Genomic DNA, 21,318 nt, shown 5'->3' on the forward strand with positions numbered 1-21,318 from the left:
TATGATGTGCAAGAGAACCTTTTGTGAGAGAGCAGAATCATTCAGATCACACTGGAAATGCTTCTCTCCTGTGTGGGTACTCAAATGCTGTGTGAGAGAATTCTTTCATGAGAAAGTAGAATCACACAGGTCAAAATGGAAAAGCTCCTCTCCTGTGTGGGACATCATACGTGTGAGAGAACTCTTTCGTGAGAGGCCAGAAACTCACAGGCTACACTGTAAAGGCTTCTCTCCAATGTGTGTCCTTGTATGCCTTTTAAGACCACTATTTTGTGAGAAAGCTTTATTGCACAGGCCACACTGGAAAGGTTTCTCTCCTGTGTGGGTCCTCATATGACCTATGAGATTACCCTTTTGTGAGAAAGCAGACTCACACAGGTCACATTGGAACTGCTTATTTCCTGTGTGGGTCCTCACATGCTTAGTGAGATAACCTTTTTGTGAAAATGCTTTTTCACACAGGCCACATTGGAAAGGCTTCTCTCCTGTGTGGGTCCTCATATGCTGTGTGAGACAGCTCTTTCCTGAGAAACCAGAACCACATAGGTCACACTGGAAAGGCTTCTCTCCTGTGTGGGTCATTTTATGAACTTTAAGATGGCTCTTTTGTGAGAAAGCTTTATTGCACAGGCCACACTGGAAAGGCTTCTCTCCTGTGTGGGTCCTCATATGCTGTGTGAGATTACCCTTTTGTGAGAAAGCAGAATTACACAGGTCACACTGGAAAGACTCCTTTCCTATGTGGGTCTTCATATCCAATGTGAGATGACCCTTTTGTGAGAAATCTTTTTCGCACAGGCCACATTGGAAAGGGTTCTCTCCTGTGACGTTCATCACATGATCTTCGAGGTGATTATTTTGTGAGAAAGCTTTATTACACAGGCCGCACTGAAAAGGCTTCTCTCCTGTGTGGGTCCTTATATGTCTTTTAAGATGAATCTTTTGTGAGAAAGCTTTATTGCACAGGCCACACAGGAAAGGCTTCTCTCCTGTGTGGGTTCTCATATGATGTGTGAGGGAATGCTTTTGTGAGAAAGCAGAATCACACAGGTTACACTGGAAAGGCTTTTCTCCTGTGTGGGTTCTCATATGCATTGTGAAATTATCCTTTTGTGAGAAAGCTTTTCTACACAGGTTACATTGGAAAGGGTTTTCTCTTGTGTGGGTCCTCATATGCCGTCTGAGATTACCCTTTTGTGAGAAACCAGAATCACACAGGTCACACTGGAAAGGCTTCTCTCCTGTGTGGGTCCTCACATGCTGTGTGAGAGAACACTTGTGTGTGAAAGCCAAATCACACAGGTCACACTGAAAAGGCTTCTCTCCTGTGTGGGTCCTCATATGATGTGCAAGATAATTCTTTTGTGAGAAAACAGAATCACACAGGTCACACTGGAAAGGCTTCTCTCCTGTGTGAATCCTCATATGCAATGTGAAATGACCTTTTTGTGAGAAAGCTTTTTCACACAGGCCACATTGGAAAGGCTTCTCTTGTGTGTGGGTCCTCATATGCAGTATGAGACAACTCTTTTGTGAGAAAGCAGAAACACATAGGTCACACTGGAAAGGCTTCTCTCCTGTGTGAGTCCTTGTATGCCTTTTAAGATGATTCTTTTGTGAGAAAGCTTTATTGCACAGGCCACATTGGAAAGGCTTCTCTCCTGTGTGGGTCCTCATATGCTGTGTGAGATTACCCTTTTGTGAGAAAGCAGAATCACACAGGTCACACTGGAAAGGCTTCGTTCCTCTATGGGTCTTCATGTGCAATGTAAGATGACCCTTTTGTGAGAAAGCTTTATTGCACAGGCCACATTGGAAAGGGTTCTCTCCCGTGTGGTTCATCACGTGATCTTTGAGGTGATTATTTTGTGAAAAAGCTTTATTACACAGGCCACACTAGAAAGGCTTCACTCCTGTGTGTGTTCTCATATGCTGTGTAAGAGAACCCTTTTGTAAGAAAGCTTCATTGTACAGGGCACATTAGAAAGGCTTCTCTCCAGTATGGATCTTCAAATACTGTGCAAGATTACCCTTTTGTTAGAAAGAATCACAAAAGTCACACTAGAAAGACTTCTCTCCTGTGTGGATCATCACATGATCTTTGAGGTAATTCTTTCAAGGGAAAGAATTATTGTACAGGTCACACTGTAAAGGCTTTTCTCCTGTGTGGGTCCTCATATGCTTAGTGAGAGAACCCTTTTGTGAGAAAGCTGAAACACACAGGGCACACTGGAAAGGCTTGTCTTTTGTGTGTGTCCTTGTATGCTTTTTAAGAGAATCCTTTTTTCGAGAAAGCAGAACCACACAGGCCACACTGGAAAGGCTTCTCTTCTGTGTGCGCTATCAAGTGATTTTTAAGGTGACAATTTTGTGTGAATGCTTTATCACATAGGTCATACTGGATTGTTTTTTTCTCCAGTGTGGGTTATCATATTAAATTTGAAGTGATTCTATTGTTAGAAAGCTACATTGCACACGTCACACTAGAATGGCTTCTCTCCTGTGTGGCTCATCATATGCTTTATGAGAGAACACTTTTGTGAGAAGGTGCAACTGCATAGGTCACACTGGAAAGGCTTACCCCCAGTGTGGGTCATCATGTGATATCTAAAATGACTAGTGATATAACTGTGCCACAGATGTCACACTGGGTCCTTTTCATCGTTTGACAAGTATGGAATCTACAGATAGCTCTTCCAAAGAACTGGTGATATCCCTTATCCTGAAAAAAAAAAAATGTAGATATAATATTGACATCTAACTTTGAAAATGTGCAATATACTCTAATAGGATAGTGGATGTTTTGTACATAACTATTTTATACTCAAGTTTGTACCTAAACAGACACTTTGTACATGCCATGATCTAACATAAAATAGGAAGAAACACTAACAGATATCATGTTATCATATATTCCATTCTATTTTTTAATTAGAAATGAGGTAAAAATCACCCTATATTTACAAGCATACTCACTACACCACAACTACAATGACTCAAATTTTGCTATAGCTTTTTCATGTCATGAGATTTGGAAGTGGGTAATGGCCTAGCTGGCCACAACAGTCATATTTTAGTATAACTCCATAACATTCCATGTTTGGGCTCACAAGACCTCAATCTAAACATAAGCAACTCAAGGAAGGTTTATTCAGTTCATCTGACTCAATTAAGTGATGCAAGTCACATCCTGGAAGACACACACATGAACTTCTGAGCTGTCAACACCTATCAACTTGAGCTCTGAAGGCTGCAGAATAAGACGCAAATTCTCAATAGTGCAAGGAAAACAGGAGGCCTGGTTTGTATTGAATGGGAGGGGGAGCAATTGTGATTACCCAAAATGATTTCTCTGCAGTGTTAAATTGATTTAATGAAAGGAAATGCAAGAAAATAAAAATTATGATTTTGAGCATGTTGACTCATAAGCAAAGCCATCTAGGGGCACCATGCCAAGGTCTAATGTAAACAGAGGCTTTGAAACACCAGGAAGATTCTGACTGTATAATGAAGAATCTTTTTCTGGTTTCAGTAAATACGAAAGAAGAAATTTGAGTCAAATCTTAGACATGGAAAGGGAGATGAGTAATAATAGAAAATGGTGGGAGAACGAATTCATGGAACTAAGGAAGGAGATTGTAGAATTAGTGGAATGTTTAACCCAAGCTAACAATGAGATATCTGATCTGAAGAAAACAAATTCTGAACTAAAAAATGAGCTAAAGGGATTAAAAAATTATCTAATGGAAGTTAAACGTGAAAATAAAAAGATGAAAATTAATGATACTACCAATAGTGAAAACTTAAAAAAGGTAAATAACAAAATACAGGCAATGTCTGAAAGAACTGAAGAAAACTTAGGTGAGGAAAGTATGCAAAAGATTAAGAAATGGAATGAAAACAGAGAAAATGAAGAAATTGCTTTTAAAGAAATAGTACAACAACAGATGCAGGAAAATGCAAAGGATACAATCATTCAAGTAATTAAAGAAAAGGCAAATTGGGTTAGAGATACAGTGGATAGGAAAAAATGTATTGTGGTATATGGACTAAAGGAAAAACATGGTCTGGTGAGGTACATGAGAGAAAAAGCATAAAAAGAAATAGCAATATCAATTCTAAAAGAAATACAAGATGGTGACCAGGAAGTAGAGAAAGATATTGAATATATAGAGTGGGACAATATTCTAAGGAGAGAAATCAACCCAAAAGATAAAACTAAGATCGCAAATGGTAGTAGAAGACATATTAGAAAAAGCAAGTAAACTGACAAGGAGTGAACATTACAAGAGAAGACACTAAGAGGTGAAGCTAAGGAAAATCCATGATGAGAATGGAGACCGAAAGAAAGGAATTCTATTGGAAGGACACACACATGAGGCTGAGAAAATGGTACATCAAAGTGAAACAAAAAAAGAAAACAGTATGGAGAAGGAAAAAATAAATAAATGTGGCCTATACTAACATTGATGGATTAATCTCAGGATTGAATGAACTAAATAGTTACCTACCAGATGAAGAACCAGACATAATGGGAATTGTGGAGGTGGAAGGGGTCCAATACCACCTAATAGTGTTGGATATGGGTTATACAATTATTGGATTACAAACAGAAATGACAAACAGGAATGAAGAATCATGTCCTTGGCCAAGAAAAACTTAAATGTAACAAAGGTTATGGAGGGTAAAAACCGTGTGGAAATGATCATGATAAAAGTTGAAGACAGAGACATGAAAAGTAGAAAGTTTGTGGTGATTTATGTGCCCCCAACAACGGGCTCTTTGAAAGAGGGCGAACATTAAAAAATGTTAGATGATACAGGGCATTCATTAAATGAGATACTAAAGGACGGAGGTATCATGGTACTTGTGGGGGCTTTTAACTGTAAAGAAATCTGTTGGGAGATGACAGTGAAGGGCGGAGAGGATCTATGGGGAAATGTATTACATGACATGACCATGGAACATACAATGACACAATGGGTCAATGAAAATACCAGATACAGAAGTAATATTTACAACAGAACCTGAAATTGTGACCACATACTAATAGAGGCTGAACTAGAGGAAGAAATATATGTGGAGAGAAAAGAAAAGTACAGAAAAGGAAGATTGATGTACAACAAAACAGACTTTGGAAAACTAAGAAATTTTTTCAAAATGCAAATTGGGAAAAATTCTACATTGGAAAGAATGAGAAATGGATGATCTTGATGGAAATCTATAATGGAGTGAATAAATATGTACCGTGACAGAAACATGAAGTGTACGTTAAAAGTTGGTTCAACAGAAGATGCAGTGAGACGAAAGATAGAAGAGACAAAGCTTGAAAAAGATGGAGAAAACAAACAAAAAAACTGGAAAATTGTAAATATATATCAACTATAGAAATGAATACGTAAAAGTGCACAGAGGAAAAAAGAAACAGCCAAAAAAAAGTCATAGAAAAATGTAAAGACCAACCCAAACTATTCTAAAGACATGTGAACGGTAAACTTAAAAATAAAGAGGAAATACAGAATACACAGAAGATCTAGAAGTTGCCGAGGTCATGAATAATCACTTTAAGTTGTTTTTATTAGAGAAAAATTACAGCACTAGGACGAAGGAAGTAAAGTGCAATCTTCCCCCATGAGGGAAATGATAACTCAAAAAGAAATAATGAATCCATGAACAAACCTTGATATTAGGAAATTGCATGGCCCAGATGGAATGGCAAACTGGATACTAAAAGAATGCAAAAAAGAACTAATGGACAAAATATACATGATAAGTTGCTCACTCAAAGAAGGAAAAATACCAAACAACTGGAAAAATGCCAACACTGTACCTATATATAAAGGAGGAAATAAGGAAGAGCCAACTAATTAAATACCAGTCTCTCTAACAAGCACTGTAGAATTTGTGATTAAAATATCAAGAACAGATGGGTAAAACACCTGGAAGAAAACAATATAATAAACTCAAGACAATTTGGATTCTGACAGAAAAGATCATGTGCTACAAATTTTATGTTTCTACTCAAGACTTATAGATATAATACAAGATAGGGATAGACGGGCTGATTGTGCTTTTTCTAGACTTACAAAAAGCCTTCAACAAAGTACCACACAAAACATTATAAAAAAAAAAAAAAAATTGAAAAACATAGGACATGGCAACCTACTAAACTGGATGGAGGATTTCCTACATGGTAGGAAAATGAGAGTAGTGCTCAGGCTGGGAGGAGGTGATTAGTGGAGTTCCACAGTGATCTGTATTAGCTCCAATAATGTTTGCTATTTATGTGAATGACATGAATGAAGATGTGGAATGTTAAATGAGCTTCTTTGCAGACGATGCTAAAATGTTGAGGAAAGTGAAAGCCAAAACGGACTGTGAATCACTACAGAGAGACCTAAGCAAGGTTTGGAAATGGAGCCAGAAGTGGGACGTGGACTTCAACATTAAGAAATGTAGCATAATGGAGTTCAGAAAAAGTAAAAAAAAAAAAAAAAAGAATATCAGGACAAAGGAAGTAAAGAAAGTGGGATCTGAAAAAGACCCAGGAGTAATTATCTCAAACAACTTGTCCTCTGACAAACAAATAAACAAAATTGTTGGAGAATCCTATAACTTGCTAAGATCAATAAAAGTGACGTTTACCTATTTAGATGAGAAAATTATTTAAAAAAATATTAGTCACACTAATAAGATTTGGACTGGAGTAAGATGGACATTATGGTCACACAGTACCAAAAAGAATATAAAGAAAATTTAAAGAATCCAGAGAGCAACCAAGAAAATGGCCTAAGCACTTTCAAATTTGTCACATGAAGAGAGACTGGCTAAGTTGAAGTTACTGACTTTGGAATAAAGAAGAGAGGTGACCTAATGACCATCTACAGAATAATGAAAGGCATGGCAATACTTGATAGAGAGGACTTACTAAATTGGGACAACAGAAACGCAAGACATGGAAAAAAATAAAAAATGATAGTTTAGAAGAGATCTGGAAAAAAAAAACCAGTTTTCCACACAGACTGGTGGACACTTGGAACAAACTGGATGAAACAATAGTGTGTGCAAAAACCATACACGAATTTAAGAGCAAACTAGACACTGTGAGAAACAAAAGCGGGACACCACGAGCATAGTTCCCCCTCTCATAAGATACAACTAGGTAAATACACTGGTATGTGGTGTATCTGTGTTATTAGTCTTAACAAAATGTAATAAATTTATCTAGAATACTGTAGAGGTATCCTTATCTTTTCTTGTCACATTTAGTAAAATACCTATTTGTATATAAAAAAAAATCACCCTACAGATCATTTAAACAGAGAAACACGGTCATGTTTCAGGAAGCTTGCAACATCTCCCTTTTTGGTTGTACATATCCCTTTCCAGTTGTGACACCTGTGTGATAATAATGAGTAAAAGAGAAAGAGAGTAGACATAATTCTACTTGTGGAACTTTTATTTGATATTAGTACTATCTCATTTTAGGTGTTCCAGCCTATTAACATAAATCAATGTCAAGTTGGATGTTCTGTAATCTTTGCTCTAATTAGAGCTTATCCCAAATTACTGCTCAAATGGACACTTCCAATATGAACAATTTATACAAAAATATAATAACAGTACAGACAGATGTACTACCATCAGCACTTATATCCAGTACACTGGTTGGACAGAGGCTTGTGTAGGAGACTTGATCTGGTAACCGTGTGTTTACATTGTGGTGAAAATTACAAATGGGTTGGAGCAAACACCATTATGATGACCAATTAACCATTTTTTGAATTTCCAATGAAGTTGATGTGTGTGTATAGATATGATATTGCTATGACCAAATAGATATTCAGTGACCAATACTAACAGCAGTCAAGTGGTGGTTGGTGACACAAATCTCACTCCGTTTCCAGTGCCCCATTCCCATACTGCTTCCATGGTAAAATACTGCTTTGCATGCCTAGCCTCAAGAAGGTGCCAATATATGTATCCACACTACTTGCCACCAATCACCACTCAACCGCTATTACTATTGGTCACCGATTATCTATTTAGTCATATCTATACACACACATCATATCAACTTCATGGAGTGGAAATTCTGAAAATGGTAAACTGGTCATTATAATGCTGTATGCCCCAACCAATTCATACTGTTTTACAGTATAAACACACAGTTGCCAGATCAACTCCAACATGAGCCATTTTTCAACCAGTGTACCAGTTATAAGTTCTGGCAACACTATATACAAATAGGCACTTTCCTCCTATTAGGGAGGTGGCAGTCAAAGCATACACCAATCCAACACCCTTTCATTAGTCTTGCATTCCCCTGCAATAGGAACCACCTTGTCATGGCGGTGGTGGTGGGTGGGGAGGCTTGCACATCCCAATGACCTTCCTTACTATGTGGAGAGGGCCACCCATGCAAGGTTGCAGTTGAGGGAGCTAGGCTGCACATATGGGTCAAAGGTGCCACCCACTAGAAGGACCACCTTATGAGGTCATCCTGTGCTGGATGGATGGGTGTATGGGTTGAGATTAGTTGTGGGGGGAGGTATTAGCTCTGTTATGAACAAACTTTTGATTCATGAGGAACCATTTTTCAAAATAAGTGGCTCCCATGGGGACAAAGTACCCCATTTATGATGGCCAGTTCTTGGTCCCCTAAAAAGAAGAAGAAGAAGAAGAAAAAAAAAAAGTGGTTGACCAAAAACTTGACATATCACTCTTTGGTCATAATGATGTTACATATGTGCAGGCTGGAATTTGTACTCCCCCTGCTGCTGTTTCATGCTGGAAGACCCTGCAGATCCTTCTAAGTCCTGTCTTAGCATCCTTCAAGTAATCAACATCTACACATCCTTACCACACTACACTATCCACTCTGCTCTCAAGCCTTTTGCAACAGTTCTCCCCATCCTTCTCAAATACAATGGTGACTGTCTTTCTAATTGATTTTATGTGACATTTACTGTACATCTGATAATGCTGCCAAAACTGCATATGAGGTAATAAATTCCCTACACCTTATAGATGACAAACTAATTGCTGAAATCATTCAATCAAACAAAGTGCAGTAAAAGCTCTCTTATTCGGCATCACTGGGACCAAAGGTATGCCGGATACTAGAAAATTCCGGATACTTGAAGGGGTTGCTAAAGTAAGTGAAGGGGTACAGAAATATGTCTACAATCACCCCCTTTACTCACTATTAATGTCAGTTAACATATGGTATCACACCGTAACATAAACAAAGCATCACGTGATTGCAGCGTCACCACCTAACTCGCCAACATACAGTTCATCACTAGACACTAACCTTCTCTGTACTTTTCTGAAGGAGTTACTAAAATAAGTGAAGGGTTACAAAAACACTACATCTATGATCAATTCATTTTATTCACTATTAAAAACATTTGCCATAACATAAACATTTAACTTAACATAAAAAAGCACATAAAAACAAACAAAACCGCCTCACTCGCCAACATCCAGCTCATCTCTCCAGTTTATCCAGTTTAGCCAACCATTTGAGAACTGGCATGTTTCCACTTCACCCATCTTCTTTGCTAGGTTGCATCCTTTTTTTTGCAGCATGGGGCTCATTACTGATACTCCTTCGGATCTTTTCAGGCAAAACCACTCATACAACACTTTGTCAATCATGTCCCCATGCTGATAGTGTAAAGTGTGATGGTTTTCAGCAGCTTTTGGGGTACCTGTCCCCTTCATAAAAGCACGTAACTTCTTTAATTGGGCCTTAATATTGTAGATGGCTGATGAGCCTATGCTGAATTTGTCCATGAGTATTTTTCTGTTTTCCCCTTTCTCTAAACGTTTGCAAAAGTCCACCTTCTGCCTATGTGTAAGCACAACACGATTCCGTTTATCAACTTTGGGCATGATAAAAGTTTACAGGGTAACACTTGAGGAAGAATGTAGCTGAACTGAGCGGAGACAAACACAAACGTGGCACGTGTGAGACTGAACAGCGTGGGCTGTGGCGAGTGGCACGAAACTGACCTAGACAGTGGTATGCTCTGGTGACGGCGGGAACAATTAAAGCCTCGCATGGGAAATTTTATCGATTTGTATTGATTTCATATAGATTTTTAGAGATTTTAATGCTCGGAAAAAATATGCCGGATACTTGAAGTTGCCAGATAAGAGGGCTTTTACTCTATTTGACAGAATGATTATTGTTCCAATCTCTTCGATGATGCTGAACAACGTACTCCCAAAGTTCACCACACCCCTACACCTTACTGGTTTGTGGCATACTATGAGGGAAACTGAGGTAACTTCATTCATGCTGCTAAGTATCCAGTGGGAGAGACTGGATTGCTCCCTGCAAATAACCTCAAGAAATATGGTAGAGGTGATCCAAGATAGGCATTTAACATCAGGCCATGATGCTATTCCATCGTATTATAAGGGAAGGGAAGCTATGATCATGGTGACCCATCTTTGTTTCTCTTAGCATCTAATTTGTTCTTGAATTCTTGTTTGGTTTTTGCACACAATATTGTTTCATCCAATTTATTCCAGACATCCACCACTCTGTGTAGAAAACTATTTATTTATCTATTTGTTTTTGTTTTTGGATCTCTTCTATAAATATACTTTTATTTTTTTTCCATGTCCTCTTGTTTTCCTTTTATCCCACTTTAATAAGTCTTGTCTTTCTCCTTAAGGACTTCCATGCCTTTCATGATTCTATAACTGGCCAACAGATCTCCTTTTTCTCTTTTTTGTTCCAGTTTAGACAATCTTTGTATGTCAATTTTGAAAGTGTTGGGGCCATCTTTGTCGTTGCTCTTTGGATTCTTTCTAATTTTTTTATATTCTTTTTTTGTGCTGGGTGTCTATAGTGTTGCAACGTACTCCAATCTTGGTCTTATCAGTGTGACTAATATATATATATATTTTTTTACCATTACTTCATCCAAGTAATTAAAAGCCACCTTTATTGATCTTAGCAAATTATAGGTTTCTCCAACTATTTTGTTTATATGCTTATCCAAGGACATGGCTTTGTTAATATTTACTCCTAGGTCCTATTCAGAGCTTTCTTTACTTCCTTTGTACCAATTTTATATTGTCATGATATGTATATTTTTTTTTTACTTTTTCCAAACTCTATTATACTATATTTCTTGATGTTGAAGTTCACTTCCCACTTTTGTCTCCATTCTCAGACTTTGTCCAGGTCACTCTGTAGTGATTCATTCTTTTTCTGTACTTACTTTCTTTAGTAGTTTTGTGTTGTCTGCAAAATAATTCATATAACATTCTACACCTTCATCCATGTCATTTATATATATATAGCAAACACTATCAGAGCTAATACTGAACCTTGTGGGACTCCACTTATCATTTCTTCCCAGGTCAAGTTTTTTTTTTTTTTTTTTTAAGTACCACCCTCATTTTTCTCCTGTGCAAGAAATCTTCCATACATTTCAATAATTTTCCTTGTACACCTCCTGTTGTTTCAAGTTTTCTTAATAGCTTTTCATGTGGTATTTCATCAAATGACATTGGTAAATCCAGGAAAGCACAAACTACTCATATGTCCCTTTCTTGCATTATATCTATTAACCTTGAATAGGAACAAATCAAGTTTGTGGCACATGCTCTTCCTTGTCTAAAACCAAATTATTTTGGATTCAGTATAATGTTTTCTTCCACATGTTTAGTCCATCTAATTCAGATAACTTTTTCATATATTTTAGCTATTGTCCTTGTAAGGAAGACTGGTCTATAGTTTGTTGGGTCTTCCCTATCTCCTTTATATATTAGCACAATATTGGCATTTTTCCAATCTTGCAGTACCTTTCCTTTTCTGAGTGAGCAATCTATCATCTTGTATATTTTGTCTATTAGTTCATCAATACATTCTTTTGGTATCCAATTTGCAATTCCGTCTGGGCCATATGATTTTCTGACATCAAGGTTTATAATTTGATCCCTTATTTCTTTCTGTGTCACAATTATTTTTTTCATTGGGGGATCTTTCTCCCTTTCCTTTATCCCAATTGTGTGTATTTTCATTTGTGAATACAGATTAGAAAAGTTTGTTCATAATTTCAGCCATTTCTTCATCTTCTATATATTGTGCATTCCCTTGATGCAGTTTCACTATTTCCTGTTTATTTTTTTAATTTACCACTTACAAGGTGCAGGGATGACCTGTCATCCAGGAGGTGCTCAGATGAGAGGGAGGGTGGGAGGGGTGTGGAGTGTATTTAGGGATGAAATGGGTGGGAGTGTTTTTATACCTTTCCCTTTTTGGCTACCTCCCTTGAAAGGGGGAAAAAGCCTTGGTATATGTATGTATGTATGTACTTACATATCTGTACAATAATTTAGGTTCATCTTTACATTTCTCTATTATGTCTTTTTCATAGCTTATTTTTTCTTCCCTGCATATTTTTACATATTCATTTCTTACAGTAAACCCTCAATATAATGGATCTCGATAAACTAGATATCAGATATAATGGACAAAAAATCTGACCAGACAAACCCTCACTATAATGGATGAAAATCCGTTATAGCGAGTGATCCTCGGTTATAATGATGCTTCAGATAAAACAACAGACCCCTGTCCCCATATCATCTGTTATATTGAGGGTTTATTGTACATATATATCACAAGCTTTTTTCCCCTTACAAGGGAGGTAGCCAAAAAACAAAGGCATAAAAACCACTCCCACCCATTCCATCCCTAACATACTCCACTCCCCTCCACCCTCTTCCCTACCTCATATCTTGGGACCTCCTGGATGATGGGTCATCCCTGCATCTTGCCCACTGCCCTGGGTCAAAAGCAGTGTCACAAGACACAGCACATCCACAGCAAGACCACTTCATTAAATCGGCAATCCACTCTTCTCCATCCCCTCATGCAGAAAATGAGAAGACGGGGAGAAATCCCTTTGGGCTGCGTCAATTTCTCACATATACTCCTTCACCCCCCCATTCCCACCCACTCCCACTCATGCATCACAGCATCTCCCATACACAACAATTCCCCATTCACCCCATCTTCTGTCCTCTCCCCTCCTTCTTCAACCAGTATTCCCCTCTTTCCCATTGCCCCTTTTACCCCATCCATCCATCTCATCCTAGGTTGACCCCTCATGTTCACTCCTTTCATCTTTGCCTTCCACATCTCTTTTACTAGTCTTTTTTCATTCATTCTTTCCATGTGTCCAAACCATCCCAATACAGGAGTCCCTCAAATAACGAGGGGGTTAGGTTCCTGAAATTACCGTGTATGACCAAATCCGCATATGCTGACATTCCATATTAAATACCGGTATATACTGTACCCCAGGTAGTTTTTGCAGCTTGCAGGATGGTAATGTAGACCTAAGCTTCAGAACACTTTACCTCACAGCTAATATCCACTGTACAAGTTCATTTATAACATCATACAAATTAATTTTTAAAAAGAATAATGCAAACGCAATTGTACAAATATAATATTTATTATGTATCCTATGTAATATACAAAACAATGTAAATTTACTGTAGTCTGCACCTGAGAGGTACTGCGAGTTGATCAGCTACACTCCCTGCCACCTCCTGGTCCCCTCCCTCGTCCCGTTAGCTGGCTTGTCCTGACGCCTGTTTGTGTCGCTGGCCACCACCACCATCACTCGAATTCTATGAAATATACACCCAAACAACTCTTAGAATTCAACACTCATGGGCTACTATGCATAAATAAAAATAAAAATTACGTATGTGACAACATCTTAGAATGTGCCAATATAGTGATACTCACAGCTTACCTTGCTCAAGTCATGGAAGTGGATTCGCTCCGTCATGTTGTCCTCTCTCGTCAGCTGACCACTCATCCCAACCCCCTCTCCCGGCTGTGGCTATAGGCTGCACCACTGTGAAATAAACACCAAATAACTCTCAATATTCAACATACAGAAAATTTATTTTAATCATATATCCGAATAAATTTCACTCAAAATTGAATTGATATCACAAACATAGCTTACCTTAATCAGAGTCGTCAAAGTCCGTGGACTGGGTGGAGGTGATGGAAGCAGGGGAGTCAGGTGAGAGATCCAGTGCAGTGTGAGTAGGCCTACAGTTGCCTAATGTCGTCGGCTGAGTAGAGCTGGCTGATGTCGTCGGCTGAGGTTTAGAGAAGAATGCGGTGATTTTTGGTTGTTCAACCTCTCGCCTCAGTTCTTTGATAATCCAAATACAGAGCAAATCCACTTTCCATGCTATTCTTGACTCTCAGAGCTCTGTCTAGGGATGGATCATATGCTGTAAATAGATCTATTGTGTGTTTCAAACTTCTTTGAACTTCACAAAGTTTACCCAAAGTCTAAGCTGGTGGCGGTGTGCCATGATCTTCCTCCTCTTGCTCTGTTTCCTTCTCACGTAGCAATTCTTCTATTTCTTCTTCCGTTGTCACGCGATCAGCAGAAGCTGATTCTCCCGTGATTCTTAAATTGTGCAGAGCAAACCTCTTCTTGAACTTATCAAACCAGCCTTTGCTGGCCACAAAAGGTCGCTTTTCTTCACACTTTTCACTGAAGTAGTCGTATATTTTCTTGGCCTTTTCTCTGATGCTGAGCGAGTCTAAAGAAACATGACGACGATTCAGATCTTCGATCCAAACATTCAGGCCTTTCTCCATCTGATTCAGTGCCATATTTCTGATGTGATGTGCCACTTTAGCAGAAACAGGACCACAATGTGTCATGGCATGTCTGATGTCCTTTTCACATTTTTTTATGTTTTGCACAGAAGATTCATTAAGTCCGTATCCTCTGGCACATGCTGCATGGGACATACCACTTCTCAGTTTGTCCAAAAATGACAATTTTTTCTGATAACGTCATACACTTCTTTTCTCGCTTAGCAATTTTTCCATCCTGTCCTTGAAACTTTGTCTTTGTTGGCTTAGAGGAGTGTTTCGGTGCCATATGGAGAACACATGGAGGGGTAATGAACACGACTTCCAGAGCAATTGACCAGCACGACGAATGGTGAGAGACTGAGGAATGGGTCACCGCGCAGGTCGCAGGAACAGGTAGAATCAAGCGCACCGCTAATGGATTGGAACCAACAAACAACCTTAACTTTACATAAATGATCAAAGTGAGACAAAACAGCAATATTGAAATATTGTAAAGTGGAATATAATAATAAAATAAAATGAAATGAATATAAGAAGTACAATACAAAATATATACAGTCGTTCCTCAGATAACACGCTTTATTTTAACGCGAATTTTGGAAAATGCGGTAAAAATTTCAAGAAACACTAAACACATTAATGCAGTAAAATTCCGATAACGCGGTGCGAGTGGTGGAAGCAAAGCCCCTCAACAGGTTAGGGCAGTAAAATTTCACGATAGCACAGCGCGGGTGGTGGAAGCGACAATCTAAAGCTTGTTGGCTACCCCCTACTCCCACTCTCCTCCTCTCCCTACCTCCTGCATCAGTACCCGGAGGTTGACACGTGACCGCAGGCAGCCACCCACGGCTATCCCCTCGCCCCACACCCTTGTTTGAGCAGTTCCCAGTACATAATGACCACGTTATCTGAGGATTGACTGCATATGGTAAAATAGAAAGCAGTTACCACAAATGTTTGCGATGTTGCCGCGTGTGGCATATGCATGCCCGACTCGGCACAAATTTTAAAACGGTTCTCTACATTTGAGATGGTTTTGAAATAAAATCTGTATGTGATTGAATCCATGTTATTTGAATCCGTGTTAATTGAGGGACTTCTGTACTCTCTCATCAACCCTATCTCCCAACTCCCTTTCCACCCCCGTTCTCCTCCTCACCTCCTCATTTCTCACTCTATCCAGCCTAATGACCCCTATCATACTTCTCAGGCACCTCATCTCAAGCACATAGTAATCATGGGCGATTTTAATGCAAAAGACATAATTTGGAAAGAAATGACAGTCAAGGGGGGGGAGATGAACTCTGGAGCAGCATGCTACTAGATATGACCATCGAGTACACTCCAACACAATGGGTTGAGGAGAATACTAGATATAGAAACAATGAGGAACCATCAAAACTAGACCTGGAGTTAACCTCTGAACCAGATATTGTGAACAAAATGGAGTACAAAATACCAATTGGAAAAAGCAACCATATACTAATAGAGTTTGAATTAAAAGAAAAGAACGACATAGAAATGACAAACATAGAGAAGGAAGATATATGTACAACAAAACGAACTTTGGGGGAATGGGGGAATGGACAACTAGAAAGTTCACCCATGATGAAGGAAATAAAAATAACACAGAGGGAAATAAGAGACCAAATAAAAAGCCTAGATGTCAGAAAGTCGAACGGACCAGATGAAATTGCAATTTGGATATGGAAAGAGTGTATAGACGAACTGACAGATAAACTACACAAGATAATAGACTTCTCTTTAAAAGAGAGAAAGGTACCATATACTAATAGAGTTTGAATTAAAAGAAAAGAACAACATAGAAATGACAAACATAGAGAAGGAAGATATATGTACAACAAAACAAACTTTGGAGAACTAAGGAAATTTTTCCAAAATACAAATTGGGATAGGTTCTCTAAAGAGGAAACAAATACGGATGACAAATGGAACATATTTAAAGAGAATTATAAAGAGGGAGTTAACAAATATGTATAAAAAAAGAGACATAAACTTATATAAATTGTTGGTACAAAAGATGGAGAAATAAAGCATGGAAAAAATGGAAAAGAGACAGGAAAACATCCAAATGGCAAACATATAAAAAACTTAGAAACAAATATGTGAATATACGCAGGAAAGAAAAAAGAGAATATGAAAGGGATATCATAGACAAATGTAAGGATCGACCAAAACTCTTTTACAGATATGTAAATGACAAACTAAAGGATAAGCATGATATAGTAAAATTGCGTGAAGGAGATAAAGAGCACATAGACAACACAGAGATGGCAGAAGTTATGATCAGACATTTCAGGTCTATTTTTACAATTGAGAGCTCACAATCCTGGGGGAATGGACAACTAGAAAGTTCACCCATGATGAAGGAAATAAAAATAACACAGAGGGAAATAAGAGACCAAATAAAAAGCCTAGATGTCAGAAAGTCGCACGGACCAGATGAAATTGCAAATTGGATATTGAAAGAGTGTATAGACGAACTGACAGATAAACTACACAAGATAATAGACTTCTCTTTAAAAGAGGGAAAGGTACCGCAAGATTGGAAAGATGCAAACATAGTACCAATATACAAAGGAGGAAACAGGGAAGATCCTACAAACTTTAGACCGGTGTCCCTCACAAGCACAGTAGCAAAAATATGCGAAAAGATTATCAGGAACAGATGGACCAAACACTTGGAAGAAAATAAAATAATAAACCCCAAACAATTTGGTTTTAGAAGTGGAAGATCGTGCACCACAAATCTAATCTGCTTTTACTCGAGACTAATTGAGATAGTACAAGAAAGAGATGGATGGGCAGACTGCGCCTTCCTGGACCTGCAAAAAGCTTTTGACAAGGTACCTCACAAAAAATTAATAAGTAAAATTGAAAAAATAGGAGGAATTCAAGGTAAACTATTGGAATGGGTGAAGGACTTCTTAACTGGGAGAAAAATGAGAGTGGTACTTAGAGACAAAAGTTCGAAATGGGAAGATGTAAAAAGTGGCGTCCCACAAGGCTCTGTTTTGGCTCCTTTAATGTTTGCCATATACATAAATGATATGGACAAAGGAGTAAATTGTTACATAATTTTTTTTGCCGATGATGCCAAATTACTCAAGAGAGTGAAAACAGAAGATTGCAGATCGCTACAAGATGACCTGGATAAAGTATGGGAATGGAGCCAGAAATACGAGATGAACTTCAACATCAAGAAATGTAGCATAATGGAATTTGGAAGAGGCAAAAACAGAGTTTCGGGAAAATATATGATTGGAAACAAAGAAGTAAAGAAAGTAAACTCAGAGAGGGACCTAGGAGTAATCATCTCAAGTGACTTGACACCTGACAAACATGTAAATAAACTATTCGGAGAGATTTACAACTTATTAAGATCAATGAAAGTGGTCTTCGACTACATGGATGAAAAGATGGTTAAGAAAATAATTACTATATTGATAAAACCGAAACTAGAATATGCTATATCAATGTGGGCACCAAGCACAAAAAAAACACAATGAAATTAGAAAGAATCCAAAGAGTGGCGACAAAGATGGCACCCACACTATCAAATTTGACATATGAACAAAGATTGGAGAAATTACAGCTGTCAACATTGGAGCAGAGAAGGGAAAGAGGCGACCTGTTGACCATCTTCAGAATTATGAAAGGGATGGAAGTTCTCGATAGAGATGACATACTGAAATGGGACAAGAGAGAAACAAGAGAACATGATAAAAAACTAAAGAAGGACAGTTACAGAAGTGACCTGAAAAAGAACAGTTTCCTGCACAGAGTAATTGATGTCTGGAACAAACTAAACAGTGAATGCCAGAACTATAAACAAGTTAAAAAATAAATTGGATGTGGAGAGATACGAAAACAGGTCATAATGAGCATAGCTCCCATCCCGTAAAATACAACTAGGTAAATACACTGAAACTCCTCTCTTCCTCTCTTAGGTTCCATGTTTCTGCCCCATACAGTGTTGTTGACACAATCATTTCATTTCTTAGTTTTATATATATGTGTTTAAATATATATATATATATATATATATATATATATATATATACATATATATATATATATATATGTGTGTGTGTTTAAAAGAAGTGTTTGAATAATTTGAAATCTTTAAAGAATGTGAGAGGGCTTAGACTATAAAGATTTATATTTTTGGGCATTGTCTCTATACAGCAGATTTTCTCATATCACATCCAGTTTTAGATTATGAACCCCATGGTTAATGGGGGATTACTACAAGTAATGGGATATGCTTGGTTTAACAGAATTATATTCTAGAAATTGAGCTTTCCATGATATTCCCCCTAGTTATTTTAAACTTCCATAAAATCTCACTTCCGCTATATAGGAACTCATTAAATCAGGCTGAATCTAGAGACTAGATATAATTTTGAGGAAACTTATACTAGAGGTCAATTGGGGGAGGACATAGAATACACAAATTAGAAGCCTGATCTACACAAGCTGAAAGTGATCTGGACATTTAGGTCATATGACCTGCATCCAGTATCTATGCAAGATTATGAAAGTAAATATCAAGAGGTTTTTACTCGCAAGAATATCACAACCAGTGCATATCAAATTTAGAGTGAACTTCATAAATTCTTGATTTCTGTACTCTGGAAGACAAGAAGGAGCCCCATCCCTTAATAAGAATAAAAGAACAATGTAAGCAAACAGGATGCATATGTTGATAAACAAAGATTCTTGCCAGTCTCATTCATTTTTTAAATCACTACTAATGTTGATGTTAATTTGAGGTACTTACATGTGGGGTGCAAAATACTCTGAATAATAAGAGCTAGCAAGTGATATTGGTAAAAATTGCAGCTGCGAGACCACCAAACATTTTCATAACATACAAAAGTGTCTGGTAGTCTCAGATTTCTAAAAATTGCTGCCAAAATAACAATCAATTTGCACTATTCATAAATGGGGTTCAAAATTCTCAATGATAAGAGCTAGCCAATGATAGAGGTAAAAATTGTAGATGTGAGACCTAGCCTAACCTATTCTAGCCCCTTGGTAAATATAAAGATGTTTGGTATTACTTTAGTTGTGCACACCTATACAATTTAGCGTTAGAAAATGGAATATCAATTTTGTAAATTATAATACATGAACATAAAATGCTATTTTCTTGGCAGAAATAAAAAACAAAAAAACCTTGCTATGTGCAAATTTACTAACAAATGAAGCTACCAGGGTACAGCCAGATGCCATGCCAGTCCAGCCACTTTCAAAAGATAGCTTTCACATTGTGGACCAGGTGTTCTCCAACTCCAGGTGACATTGATAAGCGCTGTTACAAAGACAATAGGGCTTCCTTGGAATTTATGAGAGAACACAAGGTTAATTGCCCGAGGTACTACAATATTCAGGCTGTCAGCATCCATGATGATAACAACCTGGATGATCTTTAGATTTTGAGGTCCCGAATTACTAATCATTGATTAGGTTACATAGGTTAGTTAGGTTAGGTTAGAAAAGACTAACTAATCATCCTTTCATTTCTTCAACCTCAGCACCTATCAAAACAAACATGGTGTATTATTGAACTGCCATGACTTTGTTTGTTAGAAAACAGGTTTGAGCAACTTTTTGTTTTTGATTTCCACCAAGAAATTCACATGTTACGTTGATCTATAATTTACAAAGTTATTAATTTTTTATTGCTATAGTCACACTTAACAGTGCATATGTGTGCACAATTAAAAATTTACCAACTGTTCTACAATTTTTTTTAATAGCTACTGACATTACTATTGATTAGTTTGCGGTACTTATATCTGGGGTTCAGAATATATCAGAATGATATGAGCTACCCAATGGTACTATAGGTAATTGCGGCTGTGAGACTGGCAAACATTTTGATAAATATCCAGACGACAGTCACACTACCCTTGCTGAGAATGACAAATACACTGCCAAACGAGAATTGAGGAGTGGCAAATGCGAACATACTACGCATTCACTAAGCTTTCTTACCCCCATATCATTACACTTACGAATTCAAGAAGACACTTTTGTTTAACCTGTACAAACCACAGCCACGAAAACAAGCTCTTTAAATAGCTGAAGTAGTGCAACTCAATGCTTGACGGGCTATGACGTCATATGTAAACAAACAAGACAAACAGATAAAGGTGGTGGTGTAAGTTTTTTATATATCTTCTCTATTTTTCTATATATATTTTCTGTTATATGTTTTATATTTTATATATAACACTTCTATAGATCATATTTTGTATTTTGTATTTTTTATTTCATATATACTTTTCTATTTTATATTTATATCTTGTATCTATATGATAATTTTTTTATGGCCGTCTCGCATAGGACTCTAATCTACTGGACTGACGCCAAGAGGCTCCTGAGACAGCGCCTTAATCCGCTTAGCCACTGATGGCATAAGACTCTCCGAACTCGGAACGCTACTGGTTTCCGATATTGGGAAAGATCGCTGCCTCCGACCCCTATTTCCTTTTTCACCAGAGAGTCAACCACACTCGTAGCAGGGGGCAAGGACCGGAATGAATCACTTTCACGCTTTCGCCATTGTAACTGTATGAGAAATTCGCAAGTGAACAGCGACATCAATCAGATAATCT

General features: G+C 37.7%; 1 protein-coding gene across 1 annotated transcript; it reads right to left on the minus strand.

The window, feature by feature from the left end:
- Nucleotides 1-204: 204 nt before the first annotated feature.
- LOC143031660 (uncharacterized) lies at nt 205-20,809 on the minus strand. The gene is made up of 2 exons (XM_076195774.1): nt 20,716-20,809; nt 205-2,722 (listed from the first exon to the last, which is right to left on the minus strand). Exon 2 carries the CDS (start codon nt 1,840-1,842, stop codon nt 205-207), a length of 1,638 nt encoding a protein of 545 aa, XP_076051889.1. The 5' UTR covers nt 1,843-2,722; nt 20,716-20,809.
- Between the last annotated feature and the right edge of the window lie 509 nt (nt 20,810-21,318).

This window comes from Oratosquilla oratoria, chromosome 12 (genome assembly GCF_046742065.1).
Source record: "Oratosquilla oratoria isolate Oo_2021 chromosome 12, ASM4674206v1, whole genome shotgun sequence".
Taxonomy (NCBI): Eukaryota; Metazoa; Arthropoda; class Malacostraca; order Stomatopoda; family Squillidae; genus Oratosquilla; species Oratosquilla oratoria.

What these genes read in the sequence shown, in the direction of transcription:
- LOC143031660 (XM_076195774.1), bottom strand. Translation starts at nt 1,842, where the DNA reads ATGAACCACACGGGAGAGAACCCTTTCCAATGTGGCCTGTGCAATAAA.